Below are 20,533 nucleotides of genomic sequence, written 5' to 3'. Positions count from 1 at the left end.
CCCCATTTAAATGCTCTTCTTAAATTACTTTAGATAAGCAGAAAGGTGTACACCTACACCAGGGTGTTCTAGCTCTTGTAGAAGTGACTTTGATGAACTGCAATGCCATAAAATTGCATTTTAGGATGTCTTCTAAATAACCGAATAAAGCTAACCACTGCATTTATGCCAGGAATATTGCCTCAGACATTATTCATTGCACTACTTCCTAGGCAAGTGTACGGTTTTTGGTGTGATCTCGGAAAGCTCGCCTGAGTAACTGGCTTACTTTTATCTGATGGACAACATGAATCTCAACCACTTCACATCTGTCCCTTTTCTCGAGTGTCAGGCCTCAGAGCAGACTGGTGAGCGCCACGGGCAATGGCACTGCATGCCACGTTGTGCAGGCATTCTGTGCACGGACCCCACGCTCCTGCCTGCATCTTGTTTCCCCCTTCTACTTTATATTCCCTTCTACTTTGTCTCCTTGTTTATTTTACTTTTAATTGCTTATTAATCTCTTTAAGTCACCTTAAGTCCTTTTGGAATAAGGAAAAGTCATAAAGAAGAATATAAGCAAAAAAATGAGAAACAAAGCTGGGTCCTGGTCCATCTTTTATATACATCACATTTCCCATTATATGGACTCAAGTGATATCCCCATCTGAGAATTAATATCCTATAGCTGCCAAGTAATATGTCACTGAGAGAGGAGAGTAGGCAAGAGAGGCAACAGGGTTGGAGAAAGAATAAAATGGTTTGGAAACACTAAGACTAGATTCTGGTCCTGTACTGCCACTTATATGAAATCTGAAGACCACATAGCAGTGTTCTGTAAGTGTCGGATGAATGAGTGAATGTTGTTTGACCTTGAGTAATCTTCAGCTAAACTTTCAACAAGGGAGTAGATTAAGTAATCTTGCCAATCTCTTCATTCTAAAAGTCTGAGCAAGGATATGCTACATTGCAAAGCAAAAATCTACTAACCATTCAGAATGAGAGGGAAACGAAGCAGAATTCTTATTTGCCCTTGGAGAGCTCCTGTTGCTTTTCATCTTGGGTGACCTCCTGAAAGTGGTGAGAGGAAACCCCACTGTGACTGTGGAAGACCTGAGCTGGCCTCCAGAGGACAGGAAAACGGCTGGTGCAAGATGAAGTCAGGCTCCTTGGGAAGTACCTCAAACCATCCCTTCAACCCAGGGGCTGTCTGTTCAAAGACACTCAGAATGAAAGGACCCAGTGTGGTCTTTTGAATTGACTGCACATCACACGTGCCCCTCACTTTAAATAGGACTGTTCTGTAGAAGCTTCACAGGAGCTATACTTGTGATGAGAGGCATTCCAGCTTCCAGGCATTCTATTTTCCCATTTAATGTTTGCTAAAGTTTTAGTTTTGGAAAGATCATTGCAAACCAATGACTACAGTGTAAGGGCACAATTCCTTGTGACTAAAACTGAGGTTCCAGACTTTTTTTCTGTAAGGACTCAGAGTAGATAGAGAAGCAGTCTGGCACCTCTGAGTTCATTATATGACAGAGAAATAAAAATAAAAGAGTAACTATGAATAATAATGAAGAACACTTACAGGGTGCATCCTATGATTCCAAGCACTGTACTCATACTAACTCATTTATTTCCCACCAAAACCGTTTGAGTCAGGTAGTACTGTCATCACCCCCATTTGACAGATAAGGAAACTGAGGCACATCTAGGCCAATGTCTTGCCCAAGCTTACTCAGTTGTTAAGTGCAAGACCAGGACTTATATTCTGTGTCTGGCTCTTGCCATGCTGCCTCTTATGGGTCCACAGGAAGCAGGTAGACACATCCATATATACAAAGTAAAAGACACTGTCTAATGCTTTATAAAGTTGCCATTTTCCCCTCTATTTTACTCGTTACCTACCTTTTCTTCACAGAAATAGTAATCGGAGAACATTGAAAAAGCGAGACAGGCTGGATATGCCTCATTCCTTTCTTTCTATACCTACTTTACACCATGAGAGACAAACCATTCAACCTATTCTTTGAGAGCTTTCCTAAAAAATTAACTGCCTAAATGCAGGCTTTTCTTTGCGTTCACAGGCCAACTTTTGATCAGCAGACAGCCCCACTGCTAAGCACTGTCAAGCACATGTGTGCAAGCTGGTCTTTATGTGCACAGAAAGAGGCATGGCAGTTCTAGACAGACTGAGCTTCATAGAGGCTTCCGGAAGAATTCTCATCCTGCCTCTTCTATGAATGCTAGTCTATGTGATTGCTCACAAGCTCCTTATTATCTCTGAGCCCCAGTTTCTCCAGGGAGAACAACCACATGGGATTTCCCAGGTGTGACACAGAGGAGCAAGAATAGCCTGATAGATATCCCTAGTACCCATGACTCTGAATTTTAGCGTGAAAGTCAAGTGCAGATGAAACCCCCAAATTCCTACTGTCATCATCCTGAAGTCTTAGTATGAGACCGTCAGATTGAGTCCTATGAAGACAAACCAGTTATAAACCAGTTTATTAATACAGTGTTTACAGAGAGGGCAACTCCAGTACTCCCGAGATGATACTAAAGATGCTAACTTGTATGTAGAAAGGTTGCAGGAACTGGTAACATTTGGAGAAAAGCATTATTAGTGTCTGCACACCTTTCTAGGGCAGACATGCAGGGCACTTCAGTTTTATTTGGCACAACCTCTGTTAAGGCAGGGATATCACAATACCTTCAATCAACAAAAAGATAAATTTTCCAACATTAGGAGTTATTCAAAAATAGAATGTGCTGCTTCAAGCCCATGGACATACAAGGAGAGATTACATGTGAAACAGGTTAGATAACCCTGTTTGAAGAATACAGAAAAAGGAATCTTTGCTTTGAGAGAAGAATGGGCTGAGATCACCTTTGAGGTCCCTAATATTCCCCAGCCTCTATGATTCTATAAAATCACTCACTAAAGAAAACAAGAATTGAAATGAAAGCAATTCAATTTAAATGTAATGTGAAATAAGATTTCATGTGAAACTATTTTGTGGTCATAGTTCTGTGGTCAGGAATAACTAAGAAAACTGTGGACACACAAAACATATAGACTAGCTGTAATAAAGGAGGTTCTGCGAAGACCCCAGACAACAGAGGGTAGTCTGTGTGATGTCCATTCCATGTAGGCACTAAAAAGCCATCCCTACTTTCCATGCAAGGTACTCTAGATACACCAAGGATCAGCAATCGCCTAACTCCAGGGTTTTTTTCAGTATGAAATGCTGTTAAGTATAAAACAGTAGTGTAACATACCTTCCTATGTCTTAAAAGTGCAGGTAGGAGCCTGGGCAAAAGGACTCCAGATTTCAGTAGCATTTTACACTACAAGATAGGGATGTCTGCCCAACTTCCGCACTGTGGCAGGAAACCCCTCCCATTACAGGATCCAGGTGACAAAGCAGACAAAGTCAGAACTCCTTTGGCACATAAGTTAAAACAAGAAGCCCTTCTGGGATCCACTGGGAGGTGGGGTTCCTTATATCCATGCAGATGACATGACTCCCTGAAGCACAAGTGTGATTTACACGTGCATGTGATTACTGACCATTATCCAAAAGCCCATGGGCACGCTCTGTGCTGGACAATGAGCATCCAGTTTGCCAGGCTGGTTCCCAGCTGTTTCATAATTTCTGTTCAGTTACTGAAATAACAGAGCAAAAGCTCAGCTAGAAAGTGTTCCATCTTATGTTGATGCTAATGACATCCAGGAATAAAAAGCTGTGCTGCCCTCAACTAGCCAGCCAGTGCTCACAGGACACACTGGGACACCTGTGGTTAATGATGAAGTGAATTAAGGGCCATTTCTGGCAGTGCTGATGTGTTAACACTCCAGGGTCTGAGATGGGGAAATTATTCTTGCTCATGGTGCTTTTTTTCTAGCTTGGGGTCTGGGAGAGTGGTCCAGTGGGTGGAAATGCTGCGCTGGTAAAAACCCACCCGATTTTCCTGTATCCTGCTTCTGCCCTCTGGCTGCATTCAACTTCAAGCCCTGAGTATCTGTCCTGTGATCAATCCAGACAGTGCCAGTCCCCCAGTTTATTCTGGGGAAAGGAAATAAACATTTGAACATAATCATCGATATCAAGTTTCAAGTTTCTGTGTGCCCGTAGCCAGAGCTAAGAACATTTCTGCTAGATACACATAGGTACAAAGGGATAGAAGGGAAACATCAGTCATTTTGTAAACCATGAACAGAAAGCAATTATATTAATTAGGGGAAAATGACATTTTATGTATAAAGTTTCTCATATTTTCTTTGGGGCTTATGTTTATTCTTTTGTTCAATAAATATTTTGAAATTTCAACAACAACAACAATAAAAAGCCCTTACCCTGGAAAGAGATGACCCAGGGGAGCAACAACAAGCCAGGTAACGAGAAACAAGATTCTTCCCTTCACGTGGAACACCCTCCTTCAGCTTATTCAGGTGTCTACTTGGGGCCAGGTACTGTTCTAAGTGGTTTGTATGTACTACATCCCATTTTATAAATGGTCCAACTGAGGCACAGAGAAGTCTGTCTTGCTCAAAATTACAAAGGCAGTACATGGCAGAGCTGAGACTCAAACCCAGGCAGTTTCTTACTGAACTGCCACTCTCTCAACCTTTTTGGTGAAAGGGTCACTTGTAAGGTACTATGTCCCTGGTGCCAGAAGCTGATTATTCACTCAGCACAAGATCTATGTTTCTCACGAACTTCACTTAGCTATTGTTAGGAAATGAGATTTCATGCAGCCATGTGGTGGCAATGATGGGATCATAATTATACAGTGTTGGAAATGACAGCAAGAAATACTGATAAGATAATCCATCAGGAGGCAGTGTCTCCAGGGGAAGGTCCTCTAGGTTCTACTAGGAAAAAAAGACTTCCTAAGGTGGCAGTTGACGCTACCAAACAAGACATCTGCAGAGGGATGAAGAAAGGGCTGCCTCCTTATGCCGACAAGGCCAGTAGTGCTGGTGAAGTCACCAGCAGATAGACAGCCCAGCAAGACATAATGAAAGTGTGCCCTGGACAAACGCCTTCAAAAGGGGATGGAAAAGTCGAGGTTTTACACTAAACAGGGAAGGTACATCAAGGAATTAAAGAAGACGGGGAATGGGAAAATGCTATCTACAGAGAGAACCATTGAAATCATCACTTCCAAAATAACAATAAAATATTCACCCAAGAATATCAATCCAGTTTTTGTGTCAGCCATTGTGCCAAGCCCTCTGTATTTACGGTTTCATTCACTTCTCAACAATCCTGAAAAGTAAATATTATTCTACCTAATGTGCATGTAAGGAAGCTGAGGTTCAGAGAGGTTAAGTAATTTGCCCAAGACCACACAGCTATGATTAAACTTTGGCCTTGGCCTGCAAAGATCATGTACTTTACCTCTACATGAACCTAAATCTGTCCATCTAAGAACTATTGGACATACATCATTAATAACTGAATTCCTCCCAGTATTATAACAGATATTCTTCCCAAAGCATGGAAAGAAGCGTACTTATTTACATTTATTTTAATAAATCCAAAAACGTTTTACTGCAGCACATAAAGAAGTTCAAATTTGGAAATTCATTTCTCTGACTTTAGACAAAGGCGTCCACACCAATAACAAGAACAACCAGTATTTATTGAGGGCTCATTATGTGTTGGTGATGTCGGCAGGCTTTCTATCAATTAACTCATTTAATTTTCACAACAGTCTTGTGAGGTAAATGCTATTGTTATTTCTAGCTTTACAGATGAGGAAACTGTAAAACAGAAAAGTTAAAGAACCCAGATCACATGCCTAATAAGGGAGAAAGCTGGGATTTGACCCCTAGCAGTCTTAGGTTCTAGAGTCCATGCTGTTAAACAAACTACAACTTCACTCTCAACAGAATTTTACCAAATGCTCTGCTGTCCCAGGACTTTCCAGAGCTTCAATATACTGTCCTGTGCTATGATTCTTAAAGTTGCCACTTCCCCACCACCTCTCCACTGTTTTTTTGTGGGTAGGGGTGTCTAGGAGCATTTGGAAGAAGCTACTAAGGTTCCAAAGAACAACCTTCCACACTAGTGGCTTCTCTGGGTTTGGGCTTCTGCTTGCACAGCTGCTGTGAGACTGGCTTGATTATGCTCAGGGAAAAGTGAATGGTGACCAGGCACAGTGGTTCATGCCTATAATCCCAGCACTTTGGGAGACTGAGGCAGGCAGATCACTTGAGGCCAGGAGTTTGAGACCAGCCTGGCTAATATGGCAAACCCCCATCTCTACTAAAAACACAAAGACTAGCTAGGTGTGGTAGAGCATGCCTGTAATCCCAACAACTGGGGTGGTTGAGGCACAAGAATTGCTTAAGCCAGGGAGGCAGAGGTTGCGGTGAGCTGAGGTGATCACGCCATTGCACTCCAGCCTGGGCGACAGAGTGAGACACCATCTCAAAAAATAAAAAAGAATTTGAACAAAAAGCTGACAGCCAATGGATGAGCATGGAATTACGAAAAGTTCCAACACAAGCATAACGTGGGTCTTGTTAGAAATATTTAAGCTGAATTTGACAAGTCCTCAAAAGTGAGGTCTGTCCAGTTTTTGGCAGTCAATAAAGTTCTTCCATATCCATTTTTTTGGTTAATCCTCAGGACGACTCTGGTGGTGGGAAAAGCTTTGCTACTGACCTCCCTGTAGGGCTCAGGAAGTAGAGGTGTGGGGAGAAAAAGGAGAACTGCCAGGGCACACAGCTAGTGCACGGTGGCCCTCAAAAGTTTGCATCTTTTCACTCCAAGTGCAGATCTGCTGACTCCCTGGCCAGGCTGCTTGAAATGAAAGCATTTCTAGGGAATACTACATAAAACCTATGTTTTAAATATCCTCTTTGTCATTTGACACCAAAAAGATGCTTCTGTCTTCCTGACCTCTGAGCAGCATTCTTCAGAGCTGGCCCCTTTAACTCCATCCTTACGCTTGAATACTAAATCTTTTTATCAATCTCTCGTTGTGTTCCTTCCACTTCCTTATCAATGTTCTCTGCTGTCTTTTCCTTGCCTATTCTGAGTTCTTAGAGCTCAAGCTCACAGTCTCTTCTCTTCTCATGTGTACTTTCCTTACCACAAACCAGTAATTCTTATTTTCCTATCTTCAACCCCTCTTCTATGGCCATCTCTACACAATCCAGCTGCATGGATTGGACCACGGCTGTCACTGTCGGCTGCTCTTCCTCATCCCTAACGTCTAATCAACCTGCACAACCTGCGTGGTCCACAGGCTGCATTTGTCTCAAACGTGCCCACTTTTCTCAATCCCCGCTCTACCATCACCTGTCCAGAGCATCACACCCGTGCTGGCCTGGGCTAACTCGTCTCCTCCATTTCTTCTTGCTTCTTTCTAGCACTTACCCTGCGGCAGCCAAAGTTTCATTGGAAAAAGGCAGATCTGATGGTCTTCCCTTAGTGAAGACACTTCAGTGCTTTCCCATTCTTCTTAGAATAAAATTCAAAAGTAATCAGCATGGTCTACAAAACCCTGCCTGGCTGCGCCGTGGCTTCCCTGCCTGGTCTCTCTCTCTGCCCCACTCCCTTCTCTAGTGGAACGCTGACCAAGCCAGGTGAGGCTCCCACTCCGTGGCCTGCTCGCTTAGCATGCCACTCTCCTCCACCACGGCAGTCATTGCCATGATGATAAATCATTACGATGGGAGGCTGTATGTCTAGTGTCTAGCATGCTGCCTACACAACAGAGGTGTTCCCTAAGTATCTGTCAAACAACTACCTACAGACCCAGGGAAAAGGTTTTAATTCAACCTCACACTTAAAAACAACAACAACAATTGAGTCCAGCATCCTTGAAAGCCCCAGTCACTCGCAATAAAAAGTTAGAGGTGGGCTGGGCGCGGTGGCTCACGCCTGTAATCCCAGCACTTTGGGAGGCCGAGGCGGGAGGATCACGAGGTCAAGAGATTGAGACCATCCTGGTCAACATGGTGAAACCCCGTCTCTACTAAAAATATAAAAAATTAGCTGGGCATGGTGGTGCGTGCCTGTAATCCCAGCTATTCAGGAGGCTGAGGCAGGAGAATTGCCTGAACCCAGGAGGCGGAGGTTGCGGTGAGCCGAGATCGCGTCATTGCACTCCAGCCTGGGTAACAAGAGTGAAACTCCGTCTCAAAAAAAAAAAAAAGTTAGAGGCTTATATGGAGGGTTTACATTGTTAGACTGCCAGGATCTTCTTCTGTACATTATTGCTTCACGATTACTGGCCAATAAGATGCAGGGGAGATCTCTTTTAAAAAAATTCATGGGATGGAGCCAGAGAAGTATATTTTTTGGCCAGGTAGAACTGGTTATTTTTATAACTGGACAATGCTAGGATGGTCCTGAAGGGTGCCACATGAGATGTTGGTGTCTTGAAAAACTCAAAATAATAAAACTTACTACGAGGGAGCAGGTGCTTCTGAGGTCTATTCGATTCATTCCTGTGACTTAAAGACACTCACCCCAACATGAAGGTATAGAATGCTCTCTACAATTTGAAACACATATATACATCACTAATATCATTTCAAAACTCTTAAGCAGAATCAAACATCACCACAAATTTGCTCGAGATTACCGGAGTAGAAGCCTCGACCCCTCAAGGCTCCCATTCTTGGATCCTAACTCCATGATACAAAATAAAATAAGTTGTATTTTATTTATGCCAAGTAATAGAAATTTTTATTGAGCTGGGTAAAAACAGAAGAGGTCCTCCTTGTACTTTTTCTCACTATTGATGGACTCGTTCACTTTAGCTTGGATTAATCAAGTTCCTGGAATTTAGTTATAGGTTGTATTTCAACACTGGTCAAAAGCTGAGTCTTCTCTCCACCATTTAAGTGGCCTGAAGCCATGTCCTTTTCATAAAGCTGATAAATGACCACATTCAGTGTATATTCAAAGTCCTTCTAAGAATATACAGACACTGATTTAGAGCTTAGCCAAATCCACATGCTTGCTCATAAATAGCAAAAGATGCACGGGGCTTCCTTAGAAACCCTCTGGTAGGAGGTGACAGTTGAGATGACCAAATACAAAAGCTACAACCTACATAGTCCTGTGTGACCAAAGGGGCAGCTAGGTGGCCTTTTTGTGAAAGTAGGAATGTTTTGCCTACAAAAGGAAAAATCACTCACAATGAAGCAGAATTCTCCAGCTGAACTATGGGCTTTAACAGTTTCTATGTGACAATGTAGTCCAAGCTCTTACTCAGGAGACCAGAAACACAAGTCGTCACCAAAGGCCAGGGACGCAGACATGGATGGAGACCTGGCAGGAGCAGGACACGACAGAAGAGTTCCCAGTGGCAGAGAACGTCGTGACTTAGGGGTTCAGAATTAACAGCTGTCTGAGTACTTAGTATTCCTTGCTCTTTTCCACTGTGCTATAGAGTAAGATGAAGGATCAAAAGAGAAAGCTGGTATAATCTATCAAAGCTGTGGTGAGAAGCATTGCTGCTTCTGGTATGGAACCAAGGCTCATGCCCATAGGAACACAGAGCAAAAGGCTTGTGTCTTCACGCATGCTGGCTGACATCTTCTGTGTAAGCCAGGATTGACAGGGTGTGTCTCTGTGGATGCACACGCCTCAATGAGCTGAACTCTGACTTGCTCCATGGTTGAGGTTCAAGCAAATGCCACAAAAGAAGAGACACAAAGGAGGCCTTGGCAATAGCTCTGACAGGGAGCACGAGCATGAGACGGAACCCAGGTCAAAAGTGAGCATCTGTTGGGCACAGATTCTGTGCCCTCGTGCAGAAATCCTTAAATGTTCAGGGTAAAAGACCATAGATACAGAGGCCAGATGAGGGATGTAGAAAAGCACATCACCTCTGACTTAATCAGTGGAGATGCAGAACACACGGGGTGACTTGGTGCTTAGGCTCTGCAGGTCAATCCTCTGGATTTCAAACCTGGTTTTCTTCTCAACCTTTAGCAAGTTAGTAACCTCTCTAAGACTCAGCTGCATTATCTTTAGACTGGAGATTATTGTGAGGATTAAATGAGACAATTTGTGTAAAGTACTGAACACAGTACCCTGCAACATGGGACCGATTACTTCCCTCCCTGAACCTCAGTTTCCTCTTTGTTAAATGGGGATTATATGAGCTTTGCATGAGAGATAATGGATATATGAAAAGAGACAGTGATAGTAGATGAGATACTGGCTAGAAGCAAGGCATCCTGCCTGGTACTTGACACACTAAAATCACTCAATAATTACTACCATTGAGTATTATTGCTGCTGGTCTGAAACTGACATTCCAGGGACATAATGAGGTTGATGGGATTTACTGCAAACTGGAACTGAGGCCCTCACTGATTTAAACCAGGGAGTCTGGACCTTGATGTACCATTTAAAAAGCAGTCTGCTCCTGGACACTGCAATTCACCACCCTTCTAACTTTGCAGTGGCCACCTGACAAAGCAAGTGAATTGCTGCAAGCCCGTTAAGGAGAAGCAAGCTGGTGTTTGGGAAACTTGAAAATTACTATCCCATTACCATGCAGTTAGTGTACCTTACATCTGCTGCCCAACTTCCCCAATAGCTGTGCGCTCTCGGTTTCCTAATTGTCTAAAGGTTTTGATTTATCTGGCAGAGGAAGGAGGCCTGAGAGATTGGGGCAGAGTTCTGGGAAGAAGGCTTTAACAAATGCCTGTAAGACCACAAGGTGAAAGTTTGGCCCAGGACAAGGCATGCAGGAAACTGTGGCTAGCAGTATGGCTCTCCACACAGATAAGCAGTGTCTGCTGTTGAAGGCAGGTCTGCCCACAAGCTGGAGGACAGGCCCTGGGTCCTAAGGGGTGTCTGGGAAAGGATTTGTGAAACACTCTTCCTAGCATTCAGAGCATCAATAGGCAGGTCTCACTCTTCCATACTCGAAATTCCACTTACCTGCTTATTCACTGTGATCTAGTTAACACCTATATTGCACCTCTCAACTGCTGACTCATTCATTCATATATGAATTTACTCATTCCACAAATACTTACGAGGCACATACTACATGCTGGAGTTACATCAGGGAATAAAAGAGATAAAATCCCCTTGTCCTGATGGAACTCAAATTCCAGTAGGGACGTTCAGGCATGTAAAAGGACGTGTAGAGTACGTTTGAAGGTGCTAAGAGCTATGTAAAAGTACTAAAGCAGGGTAGGGCAATAGGACGTGTTGGAGGGAGGTGCTGTGACTTTAAGTAAAGCTTGCTGAGAAGGTGATTTATGGCAAGACAAGAAGGGGATGACGGCCTTCACCTGCTTTTCTGAAATGACCACACCACCACAAAAAGCAAGGGAAGTCTTTTGTCTGTACAAGTGTTCAGGACTTATCTGCCTTTGTGGTCAAGCTCTTTGTGCTCAAGGGTGGGATGTGGGCTCCCGGGGATCACCTGGGGAGTGACCACAACTGAGAGGCTTGGGGTCAGAGGTGGCTCGAGCAGGTCCTCACCTCCTCCAGCCGTCGTCTCTGCTCCTTCTGCTCCTCAATGCGCTTCTGACGCTCGGCCAGCAGCTGCCTCTTGTGCTCCTCATTCTCTCGCTGCTGCTGCTCCAGCTGCTGTCGCCGCAGGGCCTCAGAACGCTCCTTGTTGGCCAGCTGCAGCCTGAGAAAGTCCCTCCTCAGCGTCGACTCCCCTGGCAGATTCAGGATGGAGCTGTGGGCAGGAGAGAGTGATCAGGATCCCACATGGGGCAGGGGTCGTGGCTACGAAGAGGCCCTGGGGGAGGACAGCAGGGAAAATGACTCACCCACACACAGGGAAAGAAGATCACAGGCTTCTAGGCCCTCCACTAATTCAACCATTCACCCCAAAGAAACAGCATCAGGGTAAGAGACCTGCCTCCCTTTCAGTACGATGGTGGCACGAAACAAATGCTGCCTCCATTCACAGAGGGATGTCACATTCTCCGAGTTGTCACCTTCTCCAGGACTGCCCACACCACTCCCTCACCCTTGGGACGTGGCAAAGATTTGTTTCTAAAGACTTCAGCCACTGTGCAAGCCATGAGCCCTAGACCGGATTATTTTCAATAAAAATGGACAATAGTGAGCAACAAGGGAATCTACTTAAATGATCAACCTTACCCACACCGCCCCCATGAGGCAGAGGCCAGGCTGTTCCTGTGAAGTCATGATGCTCCAGCAATGGAAAACCCTCGAGTCAAGGTCAACACAGAGCCAGGATCTGAGCCCAAGCTTGCTGAGTCTAAGATAGAGTTTGCCTGACTACAACACACTTAAAGGGCTTGGTTTGGCTCTGGCCACAGAAGGTGCAGCTAGCATTTCAACCCAGCTCATTGGTTCCTAGATTCTGTTTAGGCAACGGTTCCCTCTTCTGCAAAATGGTGGTTGCACATGTATGTGTGTGCGTGTGACAGAGAATGAGAGGACATAAATAAGCTCTCCCTACTCTGCTGGAGGTCCAGGGCTGGCCTACTCCCAGGTGAACAACTAGCAGTTTCAGACTCCTTGATTCTGCACAGCAACCTAAGAGGGAGCTGAGAAATGACTTCTATTTGTTTATTCAAACCTAGCCCTTTTCATCATTCTGGAAGCTTCCATTTGAAATAAATCTATTAAACATACATATACACATACATATATATTCACATATATATGTATGTTTAATATACATATACATTCATATATATGTTTAATAGATTTATTTCAAATTCTTATATATATGAATATTAAACATACATATATATACATATATATGAAATAGATTTCAAATTTACTTTCATTTGAAATAAATCTATTAAAAATACACATATATATGTATAATAGATTTATGTCAAATGTGTATATATATACACGTGTATATATATGTATATATGTGTATATATATGTATATGTGTATATATATGTATATATAATGTGTATATATATATGTATAGATAATGTGTGTGTGTGTATATATACACACACACACACACACACACACACACACAGAGCACCTGCTCCGTGGCAGTCACTACAGTAGGCTCTAAGGATATGGCAGCTGCTAGATAATTTCTCTCTTTAAAGTTATCTTCTTGTGGGACAGACATACAGACAAATAACTTCAGGTATTAACAGACTCTAGAGAAGACAAAAATTGTAATTGTTTAAGAGTGACAGTGGCACGAGCTGGGGTAAGCTTTGAGGCCCTACTTTAGATGGGGGGTCAGGAAGACCTCTCTAGGAAGGAGGCAGTTGATGAAGAAGGAAGAATGTTCCAGGCAGAGGGAAAAGTAGGTTTAGAGGCCTGGGGTGAAAACAGGTGTGCACCTATTTTTGAACAACTGAACACCAGCCCAGCTTCCCAAAGCAGAGTGAATGAGAGGGAGAAGGGCAGGAGAGGAGGTCAGAGAGATCGGTGTGGGCAGTGACAGCCACGCACGCACGGGAAGGTTTTACGCAGAAGAGTCACATGAGCAGATTGGTTTGGCTGTTGAATGGATGACCTTGCGAGGGCTGCAAGGGCAAGAGTGGCTCTGGGGTGGAGACACTACGCAGGACGAGAGCAGTGGGGACGGAGAAGGGAAGGAGTATTTGGGGATAGAGGTCATGAAGCCTGTTGACAGCTCTGACACGTGGAGTGAGGGATGAATTGCAGGTTCTGTCTTGGCTGCTGGGTGACCATGGTGACAAGAACAGGAATGAGGAATGTTGGGGGAGGAGCAGGTTTAGTGGCAGTTGACAAGAGGATCAAGGTTCGGTTTTGGAGAGTGGTTAGTGTGCTGTGTGAGATACCGCCATGAAAAGACATAAAAAGGCTTTGTTTGTGATGTTGCATAGACAATGCTTGGCATCTACTAACAAGCCTTCTCTAAAACTTAGAGCCTCTGTGTCAAACTCTAAAACAAACCCCAAATGATGGTACTTATCTACACAGGCCAATTGCCCTCTGCAAAGGGAAGGGGGCTTGGGAACCCAGCCACCCATGCACACTGCTCCATTAATATTAATTGACGTTGAATCAATGTCAGAAGATCTGAGCTGTGTTAGTGACTCAATGATTAACTCTGTGTGTGACCTGGTTGCAACCCTTGGGCTGTCACCTCATTTCTAAAATGAGATAACTACTGTCCTTCTCTGTTTTTCAGGATTTCATGAAGATTAATTAGACACGTCCATAAAAACAGGATTTGAACATAATCTTTAACATGATAAAATGACATGTTATAATTATGGAAGTGTTAAGGTACGGCTGGGACGGCTCCCTAAGTCACCCCTCACATGCAGTTTAGCAAGTGTTAGAAAGACAGGGTTTCTCAGTTCTACAGGAAGTGGTCAGAAGGCTGACACAGTCATCCAGGTAAGCTTTTGAACACTGGTATACAACTTCTCTGAAAGCAGGGCGTTTGGTCCTTTGCCTTTCAGGAATGTTCATTTTCTCTGTCACTACTTGGCAGTCATGTTTATGCAGCTAAACCGGGGGCGGCCGACATGCTATGTATCAGATGGTAGGAAGAATTCTCCTTCGGTCTTTGACCTTGAGGAATCCTGTGGCAGGTGAAGACAGAAAAACTGGATGGCTCTGAAGCCTCAGTTCTATCTTCTTACAGAGACTTAGCAAGAATCCAGCCCAGTAGGTCTGAGTTAGCATAGAAGAAGAACACATGGTATCTGGCTCATTCCAGCAGCGGTGGCTAAGCTGGCCCCTTTTCTGGTCAGAAAGCTCTCCCTCAGTGATATGAGAACTGATCCTTCTGGAGCATTAGGGTCCACTCCTTGGATGGCTCAAGGAAGGAGGCCATACCTCGGTGAGTCTTCTGCTTGTGCAATTCCCCCTAGTCTTACTTCACAGGTATACCGCATGGCACCACGGATGTGTGCCTGCTCCCCTTGACTCACCAAGCTGAATTCGCTCACCAAAGAGAAATCCTGGCAGTGCAACCACGCTAACCTTAATTATTTATAAACACAGGCTAGAAGAAAGAATCAAAGTCAAGTGGAATTCAAAATGTAGGCATGAAAACAAAACGGCACTGGGTTCTGGGGTCCAACAGGTGACAACAGGAATGGCCTAAGTATCTGTTTGGAGTTCATCTCTACATATCATTTGATTTCTGGAAATCACCTTCTCCTGGATTAGGCTGCAGACAAGGCATGTGACAAGGACAGTGGTTGCCTGGATGGGTTTCTCAAAGGTATGAAGTAACAAAGTGAACAACGCAAGTCTGAAAATACAAAGTTGCTGTTTTAAGTATTTTTAGTCCTGCATTGCCAAGATAATTGCCTTCTACCCATTCTCCCGGTTACATATTAAGAAAACAAGCTCTTATGATAGAGACCGTAAATCTTGCGGGACAAGATAAAGAATATGCTGATTTCCACATTTTCATAATGTCTGCCTAGGGAAACTTTCTCAAATTAATGAATATGTTCATGGGCAGTAAATTAAATAAGACCACCCTGGTGGATTCTTTAAAACGAACCTATAAATCAAAAGGAAAGTGAATTCCACAGAAGCACAATTCAGAATGTGAACATTAGAAGACTTGGATTTTGCTCTCATACCTGGGCTCTCCTGAGTCATTCTCCTCCTCTTCTTCCTCACTTCCGCTGTACTCATACTCTGTCTCATCTAAAGAAAGACCCCAGCGTGTTAGTGCACAAGAAGATGGTATGACTCAGTAAAGCCCAACCCCAACTCTTATATATTAATAAATTGACGCCCAAAGAGCCGTAGTTAACAGAGCGCTGGAACAGCCTACAGGCTTGTGGTTTAATGGTTCCCTTCAGTATATGAAATTAACCACATTCAAGACTGTCTCAGCTGACTCTAGATATCTGTCCCCAGTGCCTAATGTTCACATGAAAGAGAAGATAAGGAATTAAAAAAATAATGCTTTTCAATTTTTTTGTTAATTTATTTTCAATTAAAAAATAATTTGTTTGTGTTAATTCCCATTATAAAGCCACCCATATCAAACCCATTGGCCCATTTGTAACTTATTGATGGTATTAACCATTTTTAAAGTAGGATTTTATTATGACTTACATGGACTCACAAACTGTCCTTAGATTATCTTGATAAATACAACAAAGAAACTTTTGACAATAGGTACTATTGAAAATATATAGTTAAAATGTGTTTTGATTGATCCACTAGGGACAATCATTTAATTCAGCAAAATGTGAAGCAGTTTACATAGAGAATGAATAAGATTGAGGCTTTGCTTTGGAATAGATCAAATCTAATATGTGCGAGATGAGTAAATATCAGAGCCTCCATGATAGTCAAGAAAGGGAATGAATATTTGGTGGGTAGCTCTCATGCCAGTCACTCTTGCTAGATATTTTACTCTGTTCTCTCATGTTTCATAATAACACTCCAAAATAGTGTCTGTTTTTCAAGCGAGAATACTGAATTACAAGAGGTTAAATAATATAACCAATGTCATCTCATTATTAAAAGGTCAATCTGGGATTTGGATTTAGAATTCAATCCAGAACTTTTCCAGCCTAAGAGCCAGTGCTCTTTCCAATATATTATATGCTAAATAGCAGTATATATAAGGATCAATGAGATATCAGAGAAAGGAGTAGCTAGTGCCACTGGTCATAATGGAGGAAGGGACAGTGAAGTCTTTGAAGAAAAAATGAACTGGTCCTTGGAAGGTCAGTGGCTCTTGTTCAGGCAGTTAGCAGCTGGCATTGATAGAAGAAGGACATTCTAAGCAACATATCCACATGAGTAAGGCTGGCAGTATTACAGTGCATAATATGTTCAGGAAACAATGAGCTGTGAGTAGTTAGGTGCCTGGGTGTGAGAAAACCTGATGGAGGGAGAAAGCCTGGCAGGGACAAAATGGCTCACTGATTCTTATAAATGCCATGCTGAGAATTTTCCTATGGGCTATGAGGAACCCTTGGAGGAGCTTTTAAGCAAGGGAAGATGTCACATTACTGCTATGTCTTCATAGCTGTAGGTTAATAATTACAACATTGAAGGTACTTGCACATCCCTAAAAAGGAACTGAAACTGCAATTTAGTTATGTTACCACCAGGAGGTGGTACTCATACAGTGAGAATGCTCAGATTTGATAAATATGCCTTGCCTTTCACACTATTTAGCCGTTAAAAGAGATACTGAAAGAAAGTCAAAAGTTGGATGAGTTCAAGTGTATTTTAGGAATGTATGAAGCTTTCAGACTACTTATTTTAAAAATATTAGTTCACCAAAATATCAAAAACCTGCATAAAGTGTTTTAATGCTCCACACTAAAAATGTAATATTCCACACTTTTCCAAATGAATAAACAGATTTCAAAGTAAAAATGCGGAAATTTTATCTAATAAAGGAAATTACAGCAAGGAAAAGCAGCACACAATTATTCCAATTATTTCTACTCTCTAGGGTAAAACCTTCATTTGTCAGGCTCCTCAATTTAATATTTAATACTTCACCAAAATTTGGTTTTGACTGCTTTTATATAACTGGGTTAAATTGGCATGTGTCAATCTATCTTAGGGGAAAAAAAATACCAGGTTAAAAAAATCATAATGCAAAGTAGAATTGCTTTGATTAATTCTACCAAAAGTTGGTGATAGAACAACTAAGAAGTGAAAAGTAATATTAGAGCATACTTAGTCATTTGATTAAATTGAGCAAATGGAATGAGATCTCATTTGCCCAAACACCCTTCCTTGGGAGCAGAAAACGAGGAGACTAGAACTGTGATTCTGGTGGCCCTAAGCCTAAACAGGATTAGCTTCCATAAATTACCACATAATTCTTGAATACACCTATTGCCAAGAATCTTACTTTTCCACTCTGCAGAGAACACACACATTAAAAGTGATCTATCTTCATGGCGTGGTGAGTTCTGAGTCACATTCTAAAGTTCGTGCCCCCCAAAATGCAGAAAGAACCTGAGGCACAGGTGTCACCCACTCTAATTTATGCCCCAGAAGGAGACGGGTCATGAGTTCTCACAAAGGACTCTGAGTAAGTGATGAAAAAGCATGGGTCAAAAGTAACTGCCTAAATAAGAATAACTTATATTTACTGACTGCATCTATGTCCTGGATATTATGTCAAGCATTTTGAGTGCATTATCTCATTTAATCTTTGCAAGAATTCCTGGCAATAGATATTATTAGTATACGCTCGATCTCATTTTAAAGATGAGAAAACTGGAGTGGTGTTCACATAACTGATAAGGGGCAGAGCTAGAATACGAATCTGAAAACAGAGTCTGAGCACTTAAACTATGCTATATATTAACAGTATAATAAAATGTCCTTTTTAGAGAAGTTGGCTTTTAGGGGTTGCATGTCTGACACGCTGCCCTAAAATATTCCCTTAAAAATTCTGACTTCATGGAGTAGCCTAAGACCACCGTGGACAAGGACCAGTTGGAAAATCAGTCCTGGAACTTTTAGAGTTTGACCTATGTATTTCTCTTCATACCTAGTTCCTCCATCTTGAGCTAGCCTCCCAGCTCCTTAGGGTCTAACTGACATCTTATTAACTGCAGATGAGTCACCTTTCTGGCTTAGCTTCATAACCTCCCACTCTTGAGTCTAACCTGATCATACACTCCCTCAACTCCCTGATGCCAGCTGCAGAAGAATTCTTCCCTGGGGCCAGGTTTGGTGGCCCATACCTATAATCCCAGCACTTTGTGAGACTGAGGCAGGAGGATTTCTTAAGTTCAGAAGTTCAAGACCAGCCTAGGCAACATAGCGAGACCTTGTTGTTACTAAAAATTAAAAAAATAATAATAATTAGCTAGGCATGGTGGTGTACACCTGTAGTCCCAGCTACTTGTGAGGCTAAGATGGGAAGATCACTTGAGCCTGGGAGATAGAGACTGCAGGGAGCTATGATCACTCCACTGTACTCCAGCCTAAGCAACAGAGAGAGAGAAGAAAGCCTGTCTCAAAAAAACAAAAACAAAAAAAAAGGTGCTGAGTGGGTGGCTCATGCCTATAATCTCAGCACTTTGAGATGCTGAGGTGGAGGATCCCTTGAGCCCAGGAATTTGAGATCAGCCTGGGCAACAAAGTGAGACCTCATCTCAAGAAAGAAAGAAAGAGAGAAGGCCGGGGGTGGGGGGTGTGGGGGAAGGGAGAGAGGGAGAGAGAGATATCTTCCTGGAATCTTCACTGAGATTTTCTCCGCCTGCCTTAGCCCCCTGCTGATCTTACCTCTCCAATCCAGTCTCGACTTTGATACTGCTCACCGCCCCCATCCCTTGTCCCCAGCTTGTGTTATAAGTATTAACTGCACAGGCAAAGAGGAAAGGAAACACAAATAACAGAAGGGCAACCTCTGTCCTGTGCCGTCTGCTACCCTCCGCTGCTGCCTCTGAACTCAAGACGGGAGAGAAACGGAGAGGAGGGAAGCAAGAACGAGCACATCACCATGTGCCTCCCCTTCCCTCCTCGGTCTCGGGTCTTCCTCTCCACTCACCGCACTGTTGGTGCTCAGCTTTCCAGCCTCACACTGCCTTTGACTGTCATCCTCCCAGCAGCTACCCGCTCCTGCCTTCTACCCACAAAGTCCTCACTGCTGTCCTCTCCATTTCTCCCTTCCCATACTCTTAACTTCCCCTACCTCAGCTAACCACTGAACCTGCTCCAGACCGTGCACATTTTTACCTTGGCCAGGGTGCAGTCAACATGCTAGTCAATATCCAAGAACAAATTTGTCTCCCTTTAGAAAGGTACTGTTTCCTCAAAGATAAGGGAGCGCTGGTGAGAGATACCATACCTATGATTATGGCAGCAAGCCCACAACGTAGTAGAAATCAATGGTGGACTTTAGCCATGATTCACGAGTTATTAATTGGAAAGCAAAGTTCAAAAGAGATTCTGAAATTACAGGTTACGAAATTTGCCTAATTCAAGTTCACTTCACCATATAAGAATCTCGCTCATTTCTACAAAGCACTCCCCTTACCCGCCCAACCGTAGTTTCACATTTCTTCGGCTTGCATTTTCTGTCTCATTTGGTAGCTCACTTCAATGTTCCCTAATACATAGTATTAGCATAGCATTTCTATGCTAGTTGAAAATATAAGCTTCCATTCAAAAAATGAGGGCACAGCCTGAGACCCCAAGTTTGGACTTAACGTTTTTTCAATGATGCAGTGAAAAGCCAGTGACATATAAGAGCTAGAGACACAAAGATGTGTTTTCGCATATATAAAATAAGGAAGTGTGTTAAATGACCCTCAGCTCAAAATCTGATATTCTATACAGCAAGCCTGGCAACCTAATGATCTTTTATATCACTGCAACTATAAAAAATTATTTCTGACTTCTAAATAACGGAATTAGAAATGAGCCTCAGAGCACATAAACTTAAACGTTGAAGAATGTCAGTACGGAAAAATGTCAAGTAGATGAATTTTTTTCTTTCGGTTACCTGTCTTCTGTAGAGTTTTAGTCTTCTAAACATGAATATCAATTTGAATTAAGAAAATCACTTGTCACATTAAAGCACTTCATAGTATCACTCAACATGACTTTGTTCAGTGCCTGGCAGAGGTAACGTTTCTTGCAGTTCTGTTTTTTTCATGAA

The 20,533-nt window shown here is 42.8% G+C and overlaps 1 protein-coding gene across 5 annotated transcripts in view; it reads right to left on the bottom strand.

The window, feature by feature from the left end:
* Window positions 1-20,533, bottom strand: part of TNIK (TRAF2 and NCK interacting kinase) — a 413,784-nt gene that overhangs the window by 84,543 nt on the left and 308,708 nt on the right. For all 5 annotated transcript variants that reach the window (XM_064378648.1, XM_064378646.1, XM_064378644.1 and 2 more), the window contains exons 11-12: window positions 15,516-15,582; window positions 11,460-11,664 (exon numbers count right to left, since the gene is read on the bottom strand). In XM_064378648.1, the coding sequence (XP_064234718.1) occupies window positions 11,460-11,664; window positions 15,516-15,582 (272 nt within the window). The remainder of the gene's footprint in view (window positions 1-11,459; window positions 11,665-15,515; window positions 15,583-20,533) is intronic.

Source organism: Aotus nancymaae, unplaced genomic scaffold, assembly GCF_030222135.1.
Source record: "Aotus nancymaae isolate 86718 unplaced genomic scaffold, 86718_ANA_hifiasm-v0.15.2.pri h1tg000019l, whole genome shotgun sequence".
Lineage (NCBI taxonomy): Eukaryota > Metazoa > Chordata > Mammalia > Primates > Aotidae > Aotus > Aotus nancymaae.
The sequence above is the reverse complement of the archived record's forward strand: the minus strand, read 5'-3'. Positions and strand labels throughout refer to the sequence as shown.